This window comes from Calliopsis andreniformis, chromosome 1, assembly GCF_051401765.1.
Source record: "Calliopsis andreniformis isolate RMS-2024a chromosome 1, iyCalAndr_principal, whole genome shotgun sequence".
NCBI lineage: Eukaryota > Metazoa > Arthropoda > Insecta > Hymenoptera > Andrenidae > Calliopsis > Calliopsis andreniformis.
The window spans coordinates 6,717,507-6,737,502 of NC_135062.1; the positions used below are offsets into that span (position 1 = coordinate 6,717,507).

Below are 19,996 nucleotides of genomic sequence, written 5' to 3' on the forward strand. Positions count from 1 at the left end.
GGTAAAAAAATTGTATCTTACGTTTTTATTTCAGTCATTTTTATATCTACATGTGACAGGTTTAAGTAGTACTTAAATTATGTACACTTAACCAGACGTACATGCACGTCATTAAAATCTCAAATGCCATTTCGCAATCAACGAGTAACTCCCGAAAAATGGTCTCTTCGCTTAAAAAAATTAATGATAGCCCATCAAGCGATACATATAAATGATATAAATACCTTTCTTTCATCTGTTCACAGTCGGCACAGAGAAGAATCCGCTCTATGGTCCTGCAATCGGGTGCAGCTGGAGCAGGTGCTGGCTCGCGCGCTGGTCGTGGCAGCAGCCAGGAAGGTGGTTCACGTTCTCGAAGAGACGGCAGTGCCACGTCTCAGCAAGGTGGTTCAACGACGCAGCAACACTCGACTCAGCAGCAATCGAGCTCCTCGCCATCCAGCCAACAGCCGCAAAATCAGTAACGTCACTGAAATTTACCTGACGCCGACCAATGCCTCACAGAAATCCGTTTTATTCGCCGAGGTGGCCTCGTCGCTTTGACATTCTCTCGTCGCGAGGCTGCGTGCAACCTCCTTCTTACGGGGCACGAGATTCCTAACAAAGCGGCCGAGTGATGTGCAGAAACACGAACGATAAACGCACGCTCGCGCGTGTTCGCGCGAAACCATCACCTTGTCGATATCAATTATATTATCACGCAGTAGGAGCAGATACTCCTAAAAATCATAGATTCGATGCGCAAAGGTGACAGAAGAAGGGCCACGGTCGATGGGGTGTTGCTTTCACCTTTTTCTTCTTCATTTTTCTTTGTTCAATCTTAGTTCGTGCGCGTGAACAGCATGACCAAAATATTTCTCAGGATCTTTGAGAGCGTAACAAATCGTAACGTGTCGTATCTTTTAGATAGGTTTTGTAGCAGAATGCCTGTAAAATTATCATTGTTGACCCATCACCATCGATCGTGATACCTAGCCCGCGTCGCTTTTCGATAAGTTTTTGCAGCTTGACGTAGCAGAAAGACGAGTGAAAGCGATGCGTGCAGGCGCCCAAAGACCGGATGGAAATCTGCACGTCGTCACCCGAAACGAGAACGCATCGCGCGAGACGAGGCGAGATCCTAGCGCTCGGTCCCCGACCCACGTACAGCGGGTAAACACTATTAGAATTTGGTTCTCCGTCGGGGACGACGCGTTTCTCGCCTCTTCTCCAAGCGTGCCGTGCGTTTCGTTGCAAGTTCGTTTGTATTCAAAGTCGAAGCGACGGGTGACAAACATGAACGAATCGATTTCGCAGCGTAGAACCACCTCGTCGATGAAACTGGATATATATATGAGACGATAAGAAGAAAAAGCATACACAACCTTATTACCTCATTCGATTACGGTTAAAGATTTAATATGATAAAGAAAAGTGAAACGAGAGAAAAGATAAAACCAACTAATCTAAAAAAGAAGTCTACCTAATATTAAAGTTATAATAATATACAGAGAAGTTAAGTAACGATTACACAATTACGTTATACATGTTACTACTTACTACTACTGCTATTAACTTTTGCTAAGTACTACAGAGAAAGGCGATTTTTTCTTTTTTTTCTTTTTTAAAGAAAAGGAGAACTACTCTAGGTACAGTTTTTTATACCACACACAACTCAGAGACAATTGAATTAACGGGACACTTAATTATTGAAAGATTGTGAACGAGACACGTAACGTTTCTAGAATTCTAGACGCGTTTCGAGCCAGGAACGTTCTCAGGCAGGGAGAAAAAAGCCCCTCAGCATCCCCACGACACAGTCCCCCGCCCCCTCTCGCGCCGTTAATACCAAAGAAGCGATTAATGAGTTTTTTTTCGTATTAGTGAATTGAAACGCGTTGGCACGCGCGTGGCGTGTCTAAACGCTTCACTCGCCTCAAGTTCCTTGCAAGAGCCAAGAATAGTGAGAGAGGGGTCAGACGATTGTCTGCGGGGATATCGACGAGTGGTTATTCGACGTCGGAAACAACAATAGTTTTGGGGAATAGACCGACAGGAGTACGTCATCGGGTCGCTTTTTGCGAAAAGTGATTATTTGAACGGAACGATGGAACTTAAGGACGGGAGTAAATACGAAGTCATCAAACGTTCATAGAACGAGGAGGGAGGGAATGCACACGAAACAGCCGTTTAGTGCTACGAGAAGGATGTTCAAGAGGGAGAATGAAAAAGCGACCGTTGGCACGCACGAGGTAGCGAAGAGGGGACAACGAGAAAGATTGATATACGAGATGCAAGCAAAGTCACGAAACTTTTTCAGGGATTTTTACTTTACCATGGATGTAATAGTGTGTGAGTGTGCGTGTGTTGAATAATACTATTAATTGATAAGTGATTAATTACTGATTAGGCATATAACGGCAAAGGAAGCGCGAGATAGATAGAAGTTTAGGCTTATCATGAAAAAAAAAAAAACATGGAGTACTGAGAAAAAACGCCACTCGAGGAGAAGCGTGATTCGACAAGGAGGTACACGGTACCTCGGTCACGAAACGTGTCACTTTTCGCCTCGTGGCGTTAGCGCGCATATCGCCAGCGAGTTGAATGCCAGAAACAAAGACTTCGAAAGTGAATCATGAGAGCATTCTATCTCCTTAGAAATTCGGTAATTTTTTTGTTTTTTTTTCTACTTCCTATTTCTAGTATATAATAATCGTAAAATTTAAGATAGCAAATTATGAGCGTTAAGGGAATTAATTTGAACCATACTCGCAGCGATATGGCGCCTCTGTGTACGGCGCATAACTGTCGATCACGATAATTCTGGCCGATTATAATGACAAAAATAACATTTATGGAATGGATCTTTCGGTATATTGACAAAAAAATTGTTCTAGTATTTGGGTACAAAGTGTTACTAAGAGAGTAAACGTGCGAACAAATGCGTTTACTTCGGCGGAATATTCGTGACCGACTTGCGCGCGATTCGTAACTCGTAAGTTCTGATTTAACAAAAAAGCAGAAAAGAAAAGAAACAAAGTTCGAACGATAATTCGCACGTGCAACGTACGGGCGGGAAGCGTTTCCAGTCGAAACGGAAAGATCGATCGCGTAAGAGAGATTGAAAAAAAGAATACTAAAGGTTCTGGGACAGAAGTTGAGAGGAAGGATTTTACATGATTTAATCGAATGGGACTTTGAGTTTGAGAAACAGATAGAACAGGCCAACCCTGTTCGATGATCTATAAAAATATGACCAAAAGAAAAAAAATTGAAAATTAACGGACTGACGAGACGCACGATTGCATGCCATGAGCAACAAGTATAATAGTTAACGCCTAGATATACAAGTTGACACTTTATCAAAGTATCAATCGATTTGGATATTTAAATGACCATTATGTATCAACTAGTTACAAGAATCCACGTTTCTTTTCACAGTTGACGTACTATAAGTTTGCTTCTAAATGGCTGCTAACATGTGAACAAGTGCCAGTGCTGTTAACTGTCGGCTCTCTTTTAATTTGATTTGAAAAACAGACAGTATCGCACGAATAAGTAACTACCTAACTCGTTGCTTCATCAGCTTCCATAATGTGCGCTACTTACTCGTGTGACACTGTTCCTTTTTCACAATCGAATTAAAAGAGCGTCAGCAGTGAACCTTACTTACACTCGGCAACCACTCAAAGGCAATCATATAACATGCCAACAATTATTATCATGGCAAGTCAATCGTTGCTCAACAAAGAGCGTTGAACCTTCGACGTTCGACGACGACAACGATCACAAAGATTGTTAGAAGACGATTGGGGGTCGTTGATCGTCGTTTTGATTCACTGCATTCGGTATGCTTTTAGTACAAAAATACACGAGTTTAGGGTGGGAAAAGAATCCAGTTCTTGAACAGAAAGGAACGCGTGGTTAGGCCAGGGAAGAGAAGATATTTCGCGCACTAAGAATTTTGTTCATAGGAAAAAGGATGAGGTGAAAAGTGGAAGGGAGTTGTGGAGTGCGCGCAAGAATATCTATCAGCTGTGGGTAATATCGGGAAAAGAGGGAGAAGGTATGCAGAGGAAAACAAAGAGAGGAACCGATGGCGGAAGCTATGGTGCGCCAGTGCCTCCGCTCTCTGGCCTTTTTCTTTTTCGCTGCATCTCGAGGAGGAGCGTCGGAAAAAGAAGAGATGTCGATATGAAGTTACCGAAGGCAGGGAGGAAGAAACCACCCGGATTCGAAAGAGAGAAAAGAAGAACGGAAGTGAATGAGAGAGGGAATAAAAAGAACTATGCGAGAGTATAAAACGAAAAAAGGGGGAAGAAAAGATGAGTAAGAAAAATGAATCTAAGAGTATAAGTTTATTTTTGATACATTGTTGGGGAGATCTAAGTGAATCTTTCTTTTTCAATTTTTTTGTTAGATGTTTTTAAATAACTTAATGAATTTTAACGATATTGATGAAGCGAGGCGTTGAGGAGGGAAGGCGAGAAGGAAAACATTTTTTAAATAGAGGTAAGAGATAAGAGAAAGGAGGAAGATAAGCGAGGTGTTTTTCGTAAAAAAAAAAAAAAAAGAAGAAGAGAGAATTAATTTAAAGAATAAAAGACAAAAAAAGATTTAAGAGAGGAACGGCGCGCAGCTTTTTGCGCTGTGCGCGTCTGTCGCTCGTCAGGGGGGAATAAAGGAGATTTTAGTCGGATAAATTGTATAATATATTTAATATATTTGGAGAAAAACGGTGGCGCCAGGTCCGCGCTCGGCGAGGATGTCTCTTCGACGGCCAGCGACAAGGCGGTCGGGCTCGCAGTTTTATGCGACGCGATTCCCGTCGTTGTCGCTTCCTGGCAAGCCTTCCTCGCCCGCAGGCCTTCGTCTCCGTGTTTATTTATCAAGCGTAAATATTTAAAAAAGAAAAAAAATGAACGATTAACATTTGTAGAAAGGAAGCAAAGGAAAACGATGAAAGTGCCAAGGAACAAAACACAATAACATGCACCGTACCGCTAACTGGTAGCCGTAACGCCATAGAAACTAGCTAAAGTGAACCATGGTGAACAGTAAACAGAAAGAAATAAAGAACAGAGAAGGAAAGGGTACTAGATAAAGGACACACCATCCACCACCGCCACCATCGCGAAATTCGCTTTACCTACAAAGGAACAACAACAACTCATTTACGCTATTTCAAGACCAACTTGACACGCTCCTTTTTCCTGATAGAATGCACACAACGTCGCATTTCGGGAACCTAAATTATTTTCGGCCAAAATGGGAAAAACCAGTCAAAATTCATCAAGCGAACTATTCGAATCGCACGAGAAATGCCCAGAGAGAGAATAACAGAGAAGCACGACGCGATTACGAGATACGATCGCTCATTTCAACAGAATCCTCGTTGTCGCTGCGAAGCCGTCGAAGCGACGACGAAAATCATCGCCCGCCCCCCCTCTCTTTTCGGAACACCTCTTCGTGAAAAACGAAAAGAACGAAAAACAAAAACTAACGGAAGTTCATATTCGCAATCTACCCCGCACGTGAGTTAATCACACTTTTCGCTTGTTCATCTATCTTTGATTCATTTTTTTCGTTGCGCAACAATTTTCGGAATGGGAGTTTCAAAAGAGAAGAAGAAAATCCGGAGTCTTGGTAGTAGATAGGAAGAAGGAAAAACGAAACAAAGAAGCTCAAGGCACCCTTTGACTTCATTTCTCGCTCACAGTTCTTGCACTCCTCGCCGATGAGGAATTAAAATGGAAAGCGAACAAATTTCAAAAGCTGAACGCAGAAAGGATACGTACACGCAACGACAAAACCCGGTTAAACAGAATACAGAAGAAGGAACCAAGCAGAACCGTCGCGTTGAAAGGGAGGTGAAAAAAAAAAACGAAGCACTGCATATTTTCGGCCGAATTCTTCAGCACAGCACTTGGAACGTCATGAAAGGAGAGAAAGGTGAAGATAGAGAGATTTGGAGAGATAGAGGAGACAAGATCGCTCGCACGCTCGGGAGAATGTACAAATCAAACAAAGTAACAAAAGAAAAAAAATGAAGAGATGAAGATTAAATAGAAATTATTAATATAAATAAATGATAACTTAAAGAAAAAAAAAAGAGAGAGAAGATTTTTAACGTTATAATAAATTATTATGCGCGTGAATTAGAAGGAAGCGAGGAGAGTAACTTAATGTACTGGTAGGAAGGTACCAACAAAAAACAAATGTACAAAATCGATTTATCGCTAAATCTTAAATATTAGTATTCTAGAAATATTTTACCGTGAGATGAGATCGTGCTTATCGATTAGAACTGAGGAAAATTAAAGTTAATCTCGGCGCGCTTAAGTTAAGATTAAATTACATATATCCCGCGGAACGAGGAGATAAGAGAAGATTTAAAAAGGAAGAAGAACCAAAAAATAATCGTATCGAGCAACTCAAGGGAAAAATTTATGTAAAGCTTCGTCGACGTAAGAAACCACGAACAATCTTTCCAATCATCGAACTACGATAACGTGCGTAACACGAACCGCAATCGTTAAATGCAACTCTCGACGAAAGGAAGAAAGGACAGCTCCTTTTTATCTACGAACGTCCAAATATCGTCGACACGTATCTCCGACGACCGTTTGTTAAGCTTTAGCGAACTTTTTACCACTCTCTTCGTATCAACATGTACAATTACGCGAAAACTTTTGTAGTTTTTTACACGGGGACCTTTTTCGAGAAAAAAAAGAAAGCAAAAGCCGAACACTCCACGATTCGTGCAGGCGCAAGAGTTCGAAAAACGAAAATTCACGCAGGAGATAGACGAAGGACGAAAACATTCGGAGCTCCATCGCCAATGGAACGAAGAAACAAAATGTACGAACGCAAAGAAATCGAAAAGAAGAGGAAACGCGTCTAACGCGTAACAGCTACGCGATTCGCGGCCAAAACGTATTCGCTGAAAACACCGAAATACTCGGCAGAAAAGGAAACGAGGATAACGACTCTGGGATTAGACGAAGCCACAGATCAGTCTGTTACGGATCTTCGGGACAAAGCAGGATCATCCATTTCCGCGCACGGTTATTGACGATTCACACCGAAGGACACAACTTTTCTCTTACAGTTCGATCAGCCACGGTTAAGGATCCAGCGTATCCGTTCGACGCAGCAAACGAACGTTGTTTAAAAAAAAAAAAGCGAAAAAAATGCTAAAAAAAAAAGTGGAAAAAAGGAAACACGCACACACACGTGTATACTGTTGACCAATGGAAGCAGAAAGGTATACGTTACACTCACATGCATACGGATCTCCGACGATATGTCGTTGCGACGAGAAGTTTTGAAAAATCGAGACAGAGAGACCATTTCACAGAAAAAAGGGAAAGGAAATTCATCGAGTCGGTAGTCGTCGAGTTCTTCGATCACGCTTTCTCAAAAAACCAACAAACCATTTTCGACGTTCGCAAACGTCGTTTCATGCGACCTTCATTGGAAAGACAATCGCACTTGCAGTTTTGCTTTTCGAATGCTTTTTACCGTCGTCAATGTCGACGCGAGATAAGACACCATCAGGCATTTATCATGATTCGTAGACCCGAGAGACACATGCAAGTATCACAGCACGGAATCATTCTTTTTGTGGGCACTGTTCGACTTTCTTCACTGTTACACGAAAACACATACATACCATTCGCCGACGATACCACAATCAGGGTGGTTCTCAGACCGATCAATCATCAGCTGGGGATGCATAACGAACACACAGGGATCGCGGCGAACGCGATTCGTCATCGATCCACACGATTTTGTGTACTATAAGCACACATTTATATATATGTATTATATAAATATATACGCGGGACGGTCACGTGGACGCGTCACCACACTGTGGATCGTCTCCGCGACCTTTACAATAGTAACGATGGAATCTAACGAGAAATGCAGCATCTGGGGAAAGGTGGTCGGTCGTTCGGCCCTCTGTCCCTGGGTTGCGGGACACTCAGCAGGTTACAGCACTTCTATTTCTTTATTAATATTTAATAGTGATAAAACGAATAGTAAAATAGCGATAAGAAAAGGGATATCAGTGATTATCGAAAACGGCTGGATGGATCAATCGTCGCCAGTGGTGACAGCCACTGGCGCTGATTGTTGCTCCAGTCGTTCGCAGAGAAGACAAGTTTAGAGCAGGAAAAAGGAAAGAAGCACACCGACAAACGAATGGGTGGTAGATTATTTTGGGCTTTAGTATTAGTATTTCCAGGATAGGAGAAGCAGGGACGGCAGCCGATATTTAGGATCGCGATTATTAGACCGTCGGTGATAAAAGGGAAGTCTCTTTCGCTACGCCGTTTCCAGCGGGACCTGTTCGGCGTTTCGTTGAACGACACGACCGAACGTCCCCACGGAAACGGAACCGCGAGACGAAGAGGTCCGCGGCGTCTCAAAGAGCGACTCCCCCTCGAGACGAGCCGACGTTCCTCGCGAGTAAGAGATATACGTATATCATCAGGGCTGAATCATACTCTGGATCGAAAGGAACGTGTCTGAGCCGAGTACGCGGCGGTAAACGAGGGCCTTATTGTATACAGTTGGGCATTGTTGTTAATGTGACAGGTTCAAGTGATATCGCTAAACAGATAATATATCGGATAGGCTTAGGCGTGGCGCGCCACTGGGATGAGAAAGGGGTGTGAATGGTCACGAGCGAAAGAGGATGGACGAGTGTGGAAAGATGGCTGTTCGATGAACAAGAGAGAAAACTAAATGGAGACATAATCTAATAATAGTAACGTGATCTAAGCAGAGTTAGAAAGTTAGAATGGGAGAGAGTGTGTGTGTGAGAGAGAGAGAGAGAGAGAGAGAGAGGTTGTTTTGAAGAGAAAGAATGAGAGATATGGTGAGACGCGTTTTGACCACGGAGTCTTAATATATTATCTATTATTAATCCTATTGTTGCCAATAATGGGCATTATTGAGAAAACCGCGCGGGTATGTAACTTATTCTCTACACTGCATTTACACTTCCCCCCTCTGAATAGCCCCCTCTCCCCCCCAGATCTTGTATGCATATAGTAACACATATATACGCTATACACTTGTTGTACATAGATATATATTATATATAAAGCTTAAACTTATTAATTGAGAAACAGATTATAGTCGATGGTACCGGATATAGAAGATTCGATTGCAACTCGTAAAATAGAGGAACCGTTCGTCGCGTATGCGTGAAGAAGAGTGAATGCGATGTGTTTTCGATTCTATGTTAGGTGCGAACGTCAGTTGTTTAGAAAGCCGCAGTTGTCATTAATATTTCTTTTTCTTCGTTTTCTTTTTCGTTCGTAAAGAAAAGTGGAAACGGAAAGTTGTTCCGTGCCGCCCGTGGATGGTCCAGCGACGAGCGTCGCTTCACCGTCGTCGCTCTCGTCTCGTACTTTTCTACAGATCGTTTATAGCGTACGAACAACTAGTTATTATATAAATATGTATACACGTTGTTAACGTCGATTATAATCGTATGCCGCGAAAACCGACCAAGTAGCCTTGTCGATACACCTTTTTGTCCCGTGATAAGGACAAAACGAACGCCAACGATGCACAGGAAGAAAGAGCCGAGGAAAGAATATTGAACAAGAGAGAATATAGATTCAATAGACGCAACAGAGAGATACAGTGTTATTGGTACGCGATTCTGTCGCGTAGCCACTCATCATTTACATATTTCAGATTCAGAGGTGATCAGGCAGAATGTATGTCTGAGGAAGCCGTGGATCTATCAAAGATCGGTTCGCGCGTGACAACGCTTATGTATATCTTATGTCGCTTATAAGGCTGTTCTCATACTGCCAACGAGACGAAGCACAACGGGCTGCAGCGAAAATAAGACGTTTCACATCCACGCGACACGTTAAAGAGCGTAGCTGAAGAGCAGAGAGAAGCTATACAATAAATGGTGTTATAATTATCGAGAGCCTCGGTGTGCTGTCATTAATCATCGGTGCTCTTCCGTAGATCGACCGACGATCGTTGAGGATCGAAGGACGTGAGGATCTCGCGACGAGGCGAGATGTGTAATACTAAAACCCAAAATAGCCGTTTCCGGAAGTCCGGCCGATCAGAGAAAACCACGTGCCACGTAAACGGAGGGAAAAGTCAAGTCAGGCGGAGAAAAGAGGAGCAGATTGGTCGTTGAATCGTGGATCGGAGAGTTTCTTTTTATTTGTTCGCTACCTCATAAGTTTATGCATCTGTACCCGTAGTTTCTTTGCGTAGCTAAGGAATGGACAACAAGCGAGAAGAGAAGGAAGAAGATGAGGGAAAAGAGTGAATAAAAAAAAAGCGATGCTGCGAGGCATGGCAAAAAAATAAAAAAATATGAAAATGTGAGAGAGATTTATACATGTATAGTTGTTCGCGTTTTTCTTTTTTTTTATCTTTGAACGGTTTTATATTTCGGGTAGAATAGTTTTTCTGAACGTGTCGCGTTTAGGGAATAAGTAATTTGTTCGCGGATCTTGTAATAAATTCGTTTTTTTTCGTTTTCTTTTTTTTTTTTTTTTTTTGACAGTTCTTCTCTTTTCTTTTTGATTCTCTTTTATCTCCGTTGATTCGTTCGTTTCGCGTTCCTTTGTTGCCGCGACCTTTACTTCTTCTTTTTAATCATTGTACGGATGTTTATGCACGTTCTTCGTTTTCTTGTTCGGTTTACACATTTGTTTCGCACGATAACCGCGTTCGTGAATGTCGTTCCGTTAACCCGGTTCGCTGGATATTCATTTCTCTGCGCATACGTTTACACACGATTTTTCCCTATCAAACATACTCAGACAGACGCACAGGTACAGCCCACGCATCCTCGTACATGGACACACCCACACACACACACACACCGCGCAAAAAGCGAAGCCATCAAATCGCGAAATTGAAACCGATTAGAACGAATTGATTTTCGATTGGCGCGCGCGCTGATCATTCCGTTCATTCTTCTTTTTTGCCGACGAGAAACAGAGACCACGCGCGAAAGGGGTGACAGACGTTTTGGGTTAGGTCAACATTCGCGACAGGATGTCGATACGCGCGTTGTACATATATTATATTACATTATATGTGTATATCCTGTGTATAATACGTAGAGGAGCATGGACTTCGAGTCGAAAGAGAGTATTTGCATTTCGTTGCTAACAGATTTCGCGAATTGCAAAAAGTTCTGAGGGAATGTGTCGGGCATCGGGCGCTCGAAGAAGCAGGTAATCGCGGGACCACGTTAATTACAACTCGTCGAGAGACTATCATTCTTAGACTATCCAGCGTCGGTGCTAGCACGTATCCGAGGAACAAAGAAAATTTTGATTTCAGGGTCCTTTGATTGTGGCGACTCTTCTCGGTTTTTAGAGGTTTTTGGCTCGCGATTCGAAACGATTTTAGGCTCTTTTGGCTCGGAGTTCGATGCACGTCGAGTAGCCTCAGGTTCTGATGGGATCTCAGGGTACGTCGACCAGTCGAAGGGCGATATGTACATGTATAGTAGGAGGAAATCAGAAGACAAGGGACACAACCATACCAGAGATCACGCATCGTAGAAATTCGCCAGTGTCGAAAAGTAAACAGTTGGAACAGCCCAGAGAAAAAGAGTACGCTGAGGATCGATCTTCTTGCGACGATAATGGAGAAAGTCCTACCATCAGGAGTGAAGAGTGTTTCGTCTAGCGACGATCGAGAGCCTCGGTATTCTGAAAACCTCGATGGACAGAAAACGAGGTAAAACGCAACAGCCCATTAAGAAAAATGAACTTCTGGAAGCCCCTCGAGGCGAGAAAAATTCTGACATTTCTCTTCGACATACACAAAACACAGTGCAGCCTGGATTTACGAATCGAAGACGAATTTTGAATATTTTCGATGAAAGGACAGAGAAAAGAACGATGCCGTTCCAACACGGCGATCGAGATTGGAGAACAGCGGTGCAGGACACTGAAATAGAAAACTGTACTGTCGCAATGGGCGTAACGCGTGAGATCGAAGGATAAAGGCTGACGACACGCTGGATGGACAAAGTGGGAAATAGAGCCGACGAAAATAAACGTATCATCAGTTCGACAGCGAAGAAAAGACAGCCTTCGTTTTGTACGCGCACTCTGGGACGCTAGACGAGCAGGAAAATGTGGAAGCTGGCGCGACCTTGTGCACAGCGCCAAGGTCAGCCATAGAAGCTCTAATTCATTACCTCCGAGACGCATCTGACCGCAAAAGCGATGGGGAAAAAAAGAAATGGAAACGACTGTATCTATTTACGTATACCGCCAGACACACACACATATTATGTATACAGACGTTTATACATAAAAATATATAAATAATACGTACGTTATTATACGCACGCCGAGAATGGTAACTGGAGTACAGTTTGAGGGAACGTTTGGACTGTAAACGAGGAACGTAATTAAGGGACAAGTGGGGAAGGAAAGAAAGTGAAAAATGGACGGTGCACAGATCCATTGATCGTGGAGAACGATGGTTGCCATGCATATGGGAAAAAAAGAAACAAAACGGGCGTAATTAATCACAATGAAAATAGAACGGCACGAGGCCGTTTTGCGCGCGAACCAATCGCAAACAAACAAAAGGGGAAAAAAAATAATATAAGGATGAATTACGATACGATTATTCGCAGATCGAGAGAACGACGATATACAAGGGGAAAGCAAAACAAATGGAAATATTATCGATGAATACAAGAAACAAGCGACAAAGGATATTGTTACTTGGATGATAACACGTGCTTTGGAACTAAACACTGTTTCTTGGGTAAATAATAATAAATATAATAGAGGTTGCGCATTGCCGACGGAGACAGCCTCCGCGCTTGCATTTTGCTTCGCACTCGCTATACATTGGGTATAATGACTTTTTTTTTTTGTTTTAATTTTTGCGCTACCGCGGGGTTCGTCAGCCCCTCGTCACTCTGTCCCTGTCGATCTGTTATCATGTTCGATCGTCGAGTAATTGGAACGAGTGGGGGGTAGTAGAAGCGAAAGAGCGATAGAAAGAGAGTTGGAAACGACCAGGGGATGTCGATTTCGTGGATTGACGCGCGCGATTTTCGATGGACGAGACGTGACGAGGGTCAGCCCCATGAATTACGATAATTTCACCGTAATTAATTCATTTTTTGTCTAGTTTATTTTAATTGCTACTATTCTACTATTAAAAAAAACTTCTACTATATAATCACCACTATCTACTATAAACTACTACTATACTATTACTACTACTACTACACTACTACTACTATTATTACTATCTATTACTACTACTACTACTACCGCTATGTATTTTTGTGTCTTCGATGATTTGATGATTTTTTTTTTTTTTTTGCTATTTTCGTGAATTCCGTGTATAAGAGATGCACATCATAAGAGTTCGTTATTTCTTCTTGGTTCGAGAGACTTATTTCCGACGATACACGCCTGCCAGAGTAAAGACATTTCATGTACTGTTTTTTTCTTTTTGTGTTTTCAATTATTGGTACACTCGCGCGATACATCCGTCGAGGCCCCAGTGTGTTTTTTTTTGTTCTTTCGATTCGAAAAAACGGGAAGGGATACAATGTACTCGGATGGAACGTAGAACGATCGCTGGTACTATTTGGTTTTGGGTGACGGTCGAGGATAAAAAAAAGAGGAGGAGAAAACGAGGAAACGATTTTAATAACATATGGCGTATGATAATAATAGTAATAAATATTATCGATAATATTAAATAGTAATCGTAATAGTAATGCATGTATGGTAATCGCAAGTATTGAAATTTGAGCAGCTAATGGGAATAGCGAACGCGTGTTTCTCTGAAACCGGAAGTCGAAAATCGAGGAGAATGACTCGCGATCCTGCGAGCCATTCCTTCAGATCCGGAGGATAGACGCGTGTTGACGCATTTCCTGTCTTTTGCTTGCAAAAATTGTTCGAATCATTCGAATCATTCATTCCGTACGAATCTTGCAAACATTCAAATGCGTCGTCGCGTTTCGGTACTTTTCCTCAGGCTTCTGGTGTTGTTCTATGTTTTATCATTATTACTATTCTTATTCTTATTTCTTTTTTTTTTTTTAATCTCCTTTTCTCCGAATTACCTTTGATTTCTTTCACTTACTATCGTCACTGTCTTTGGTAGAATCGATAAATTCTCATATACGGGTTTTTCTCATTTTATTTTTTTCATCATTCATCGAATCGCGGTACCCTTTCGGACTCACACTCACAGACACGAGACACACACACATACATGTACGCGCGTGCGTAAACACACATACACCCACCCACACACACACACATACTAAGAGAGACACGAAACGGCGCATGAAGCTTTTTTTCAATCCAAAGGGTGAGAGAAGAAAAAAATTCTTATGGTGTTTTTTAGTGGATAATTAAAGTTTAAAATACATACTATATGGATAATCATTAAGTACACAAAGCATAGAGGTTAAAATACATAGGCATGTAAGGCAGGAAAAAAAATTATTTAGCGGGCCGCTTCTCTCCAGACGCTAAATTTTTCTGCTCTTTCGAGCAACAGCTCGAGAAGGAGAAGTCACTCGTGAGTTTTTTCGGTTTTCCGTGTATCCCCTTTTTCGACTTTCGGACCAATCACGGAAGAGCGATATTTCGGGCCCCAGAAGTTGCAAACTGTGTGAAAAATTGATGAAAGAAAAAAAGTTACTGTTCTAGAAAAGGGAGAAAAAAGGAAAAGAGGCTTTCTCGTTTACCTTGTCTGGAGGGAGAGCACCTGCTAGGCGTTTTTGGTTTTTAAAATTAGTAGATGAACGTGAGGAATTGCCCTGTATCATTTGAAATCGAAAGAGAAAGAAAGACGAAATCGAAAGCGGAATCAGAAGGGATTGGAATACGTATCTATACAGTGGATTACAGAAAGAAGAGAAAGCATAACGGGAATGGAAGGATTCAGAATGAACGCGAGAAAGAGAGCCGTGCGTTTAAACGAAACGGGAACAGAAAGTAAACCTGAAGTTGAATTTTTCGTGCACATCACAGATCATAACGAACAACGCGTATCATTTTTCCTGAGTGAGAATCCGTCAGCACACACCGCATTGCATTACGCATATGTTGTGTGTATTATACATACATCCAGTTTATATATATATGAGTATACATATATAGATATATATACACACACCATGCCTGCATGTAAAATAGAAGAAGGAGCCAGCGTGAATGCAGGAAAGACAAAACGGGAAATAGAATAATGTTACGCGAAGGAAACGAGGAAGGAAGGAAGGAAAAAAGACCGATTCTCTCCGCCTGTAATAAGCGTTTAAGACTTTTATTGAAGGAAGCCAGATTTACCATAGAAAAAGCTATATTAAATAAATATATCGATATATATATAGATATTCTATATATCTACCGCCGTAATAACGTCATATATATTTTGTCAGTTTTTTTTCCTTTGTTCTTCTTTTTTAAGCTGTACGATTATCGCAGAGGAACAAAAGAGATATGAAATAGAGGTGAAGGGAGAAAAAGGGAGAACAGTTGTGAGAAAGGACGATTGGAGAGTGAAATAATGACGATATATGAGGAGGAAGGGAAATAGTGAAATAGTATGGAAACCGGATGGCATTTAAAGGTACCTATATTATTAAATAATAAACATATTATAGTAGGGTTTTAAAGCGTTCGCGCGCAGATTATAAGTGTCCAACAATTATTAAGGAAGGAAGAGTCTTTCTCCGATCTTTTTCTCCGTTTTTTGAACGCCGCTGTTGAACAGTTTGAACGCAGTACTTTTTTACGCTTTTTACACGTGCCGCATTGGCAGAACACGTGACACATTGATATACAAATCATAAGTGCAATAGTTGTTACAATAGACACGATACACGGGATTTTTAAAAAGGGCGCCGCCACGGCGGTCCGTCAGCGTCACGGGCGTCGAGATGCCACGCGTTGCTTCACAGCCAAACGACGCACCCTCGTCGTCGCCGCCCCCGTGACCCCCCCTTAACGCGACCTTATTGCGTAATCGTTCGTTTTTCTACTTTTGTACGCTGTCGAAGACACGCTAGGAACAGGCACGGGCCTTATAATCAACGTTCGATATGCGAACAAGGGGACGCTGGCCGACGCTCGACGCCCTCGACGAGTGGAGCCGCCGCGGCGCGCTCTAACACACGACTACCTCGCAAATTTTTCAAAGCTACAAGCAGATACACCGTACCTCAGATTACACGCATATTTACGATAATTAACGCAGAATTTAACCCAGTGACAGGAAAAGGAAGATAGAAATAGGATGGAGCGATAATTATGCAGTGAGAGATTGAAGGGATCGCGTGGAGACGCGATGTGGATAGAATTTGAGACGATATGCCACGTCTCGATTGCCGGAACCAGTTTCGTTTTTCCGTGATCAGGCGTAACAGAGCTTTTGTGCACGATGATACCTGCTTGGCTTCCTGAACTATGAGTGGAGAAATTCGACTAGGGAGGTCAGTGGAGAGAGAGAGAGAGATGTGAAGATTTGACGAGAATCGAACACTACCATCTGTTCTCTTCAATGTAAGAAAGCCTCGTCGTATGACAAAGAAAGTTAGATCACTTGTACCATTTATAGTAAGCTCGTTCTAAATAGATTAAGCTAATTATTTGACACGATAATCCTAGAAAACGATAGTCCACAGGTCTACGTTTACCAAAACTCTGTTCTTTTTTAGTGGTTCTGTGAAATAGTCGAGTTTCCACTCATAGTTATATAGCAGCCACTGCACAGGTATCTCAGATTACGATTAAGTTTAAATTTCTATTTTCTGAAAAATCGCACATAGCAAAAGTCTTGTCGAACATATTTTCTTGTTCAAGAATCCCTTTTCCTAAGTTCACGATCAGCGAACACTTCTTCGCTGAGAGTAAATGAACATTTTTTTTAGTTCGACCCGTTTCGTTTTACTCGTTTCGACGACGAGGCGTGGATGAGTTCAGATAGAAAAAGATATATATATATTTCCATATATATAAGTGATAGAACGAACGAGAGTGAGAAGGATTGAAAGATCGCTGGTTAAAAAGAAAAGTATAATCGTAAGAAACATCGCAGAGACATTTAATCAAGCAGAGAGAACCCCCAAGCCCCCCTCCCCTTTCCATACACAATAGGAAATAGTTAAACGTGAAATAGTGATGATAAAACAATTATTGAAATAGAATTATTGTGTTCGCGAGCTCTGACGGGGGCAGAGCCTCCGCCTCGTCGTAGCAACGCAGGAGCGCTGCCATGTTTGTTCTTCACTAGCCTCGCTGGTTGCGCCTCGACGTGGAGACTCTCCTCTCTCGATGTGTATATAGTGTGAAGTAAACTGAAATTTCTGATATCTCGCGGGGATTCTTCCCCCATCGTTGTTCGACCGTTTACAGGCGCCTCAACCGTTTCTGGTTCTCGCTGCGAATTACCCATACACCTATTGACGCCATTTTTGTACCACGACGATTTTATTAGATTGTTATCCGAGCGTTAGGCGAACTCATGTGATCGGATATGGCAGCCATAGGCGAACGAGAAGAATACTATTTCGATTCAGCGATGTATCCAACAGACTTCTTTTTTGTCAGCCAACTGTCTTGGTCAGCGCGAAAGTCCATCGAACATCGAAGTAGTATTTGTCGTCGTTCCTTGTCTATTCTTAATCAGCTCGCGTCACTGCCAGTCTCCCGTGAAATATAGCAGCATCAGCAATAAGTGGGCTTCCATATCCGGGACACGAGACAGAGTAATAATACAGCGTTTAAATATAAGATACGAAGAGGTTAAGTTGCGAAAGCTGTGAATGTTATGCAGAGAGGCGACGAGAGCCAGAAAAATCGAGATGGACCGAGTGTTTTCTTCCCCTATTAGTGTGGGAGTCCATCGACAAAGCGGAAGTGGCCCGCGAGAGGTCAGGAACCGATGGTCGTCAGAGCCGACAACCTGTTATATTTTGTCGCGTCGAATTGCTCGAGAGCGTCTTCAGAGATAGAACCGGAAGGACGAACCGAACAGCCGGATTGTGGCGCGTTTGCGCGTGAGCCTCGACTTCCGGGGACGCGTCTCGGGCTCGGTGGACGACGATTTGTTATTATGCCGAAATCTGTTAGTTTTTTGTCCTACATATTAGCGTTAAAATAGAATGGGAATAATAGGAATGCCGTTGTGTTGTTTTTGTCTCTTTTTGTGTAAAAAGAAAATAAGAAAAAAAGGATAAACGTGAAACGAGAGAACCAATAGAAATTGTATTTCATCATGGAACGCAGGTCGACAAGAGAAAAATGGAAAATAGTTGATCTTCGTGGAGTTTGTAATAAGAACACGGGGAAATAAAAACGAAATAAAGTAAAAAAAATAAAAAAATAAAAAAAACACTAGAAACCATTCGATTCGCGCGAAACTGAAAAGATACAGGAAAAATCGGGCGAGACGCCGAAGAGAAGATAACGTTTACGCAGTGTCTTTTTCTTTTTTGTAACGCTCGCGCGCCGTCCAGCCATCCAACGTCGCCTTCGTTTTCGGGAACTCGCGCGAGCAGACGCGTATTTTCGTTCGCGCTTTCAAAATTCAACGAACTTCCAATGACGATAATGATCTTTCGGCCTTTCCTTACTTTCGCCCACGCGAAAGGGAACAAAATTTACGCTAGTGTCCGCTTCTTTCCGTACGTCCCTCAGCAAAATTTTATCGCTTTTTTTTTATTATTATTACTATTACTATTATTACTACTATTATTATTATTGTAATTTTTATTATTATTATTATTACTATGGTTATTGTTAAGGAAACACAGGGGGAACGAAGAGCAGCGAGAGATGCGATGCGATGGCGTGCGCACGCGCGCGCGAGCGACGATACACCGTTGATATATCTGCATATATCATCAGCGAGCGACACGCTCGACGATAACAATTCCTCACAAATAATAAAGGAAAGAAAATCGCGTAAAAGTAAAACTAAAGTAATATTATAGATGTGTGTGTGTGTGTGTTTGTGTGTGTGTGTGCGTGCGTGCGTGCGTGCGTGTGGAAGGAGAGAAAGTGGAAGAAGAGAGAAAGAGAGGGAGAGGGAGAGGGAGAGAAAGGGAGAGAGAGAGAGAGAGAAAGAGAGAAAGAGAGAGAGAAAGAAAGGGAATAATGGTGAAAACGAGAGAGAAAAACGAGCGTACGATAAACGCAGCAGCGGAAAACAGATGAAAATGAAAGAAAAGAAGAATAAGTTTTAAATTTCCTTTTTATTGTAAAACTGTATAATTCTAAAGTATATAAAAGTCTATTTCGAATGTAAGCGCGTTGAAAGAAAAGAAAGAAACAAAGAAGCTATTAAGGAGTAAAAAAAATACGGTATATAAATATTATTCAAAAAAAAGCTAGTAAACCTGAAGGCAAGAAAAAGTTACGTAAGCAAAAAAAAGGAAAAAGATACTCTACACTTTATTTGCGTTTCATACAGATTTCAAGGAGGCAACGTCGATTTTTCTTCGATTATTCTTTTTCTTTTTTATTTTTCTTCGATTCGTTCGATTAAGGTGTATCGCGCGTTTATGGATGCTATGTAAACACGGGAATAAAAGTCAAAAAGAGACGAAAGAGATACAGATTTCACGAAAGCCAGGAAACTTTGCAAGGGGATGGAAAAAAAGAGCGAAGAGTAGCCAGTGCAAAATTTCGTTGTTTCGCCTAAGAATGTCGTGTTTCGATGAGCAAATAAGAAAAAGGAAAAGACAGATACGACGATCGTCTGCATTTCAACCGTTTCTGCCTTTATTTTCGAATCATTTCGTTTTATATGCATGCAACGTTTCGCCGAAACGATTTCCTGGATTAGTTTCCGCGAAAACGAGAACAGAAGCACGAAGAAAAACGACCGTCGAGATCGTATGAACAGGAGACTAGAAATTCTTCCTTTTTCGTCATTGTTCGTCCCTCAGTTTCCGTATCATTTTTCACTCTGGCCCACACACGCATGCCACACGCCCAGCCCTCCTCCG

At 41.9% G+C, this 19,996-nt stretch overlaps 1 protein-coding gene across 1 annotated transcript in view; it reads left to right on the forward strand.

The window, feature by feature from the left end:
* The window catches only part of Imp (IGF-II mRNA-binding protein), a 120,146-nt gene extending 111,134 nt beyond the window's left edge, over nucleotides 1-9,012 (forward strand). The window contains exon 8 of the mRNA XM_076376944.1: nucleotides 246-9,012. Within this exon, the coding sequence (XP_076233059.1) occupies nucleotides 246-464 (219 nt within the window). The 3' untranslated portion in view covers nucleotides 465-9,012. The remainder of the gene's footprint in view (nucleotides 1-245) is intronic.
* Nucleotides 9,013-19,996: the final 10,984 nt, after the last annotated feature.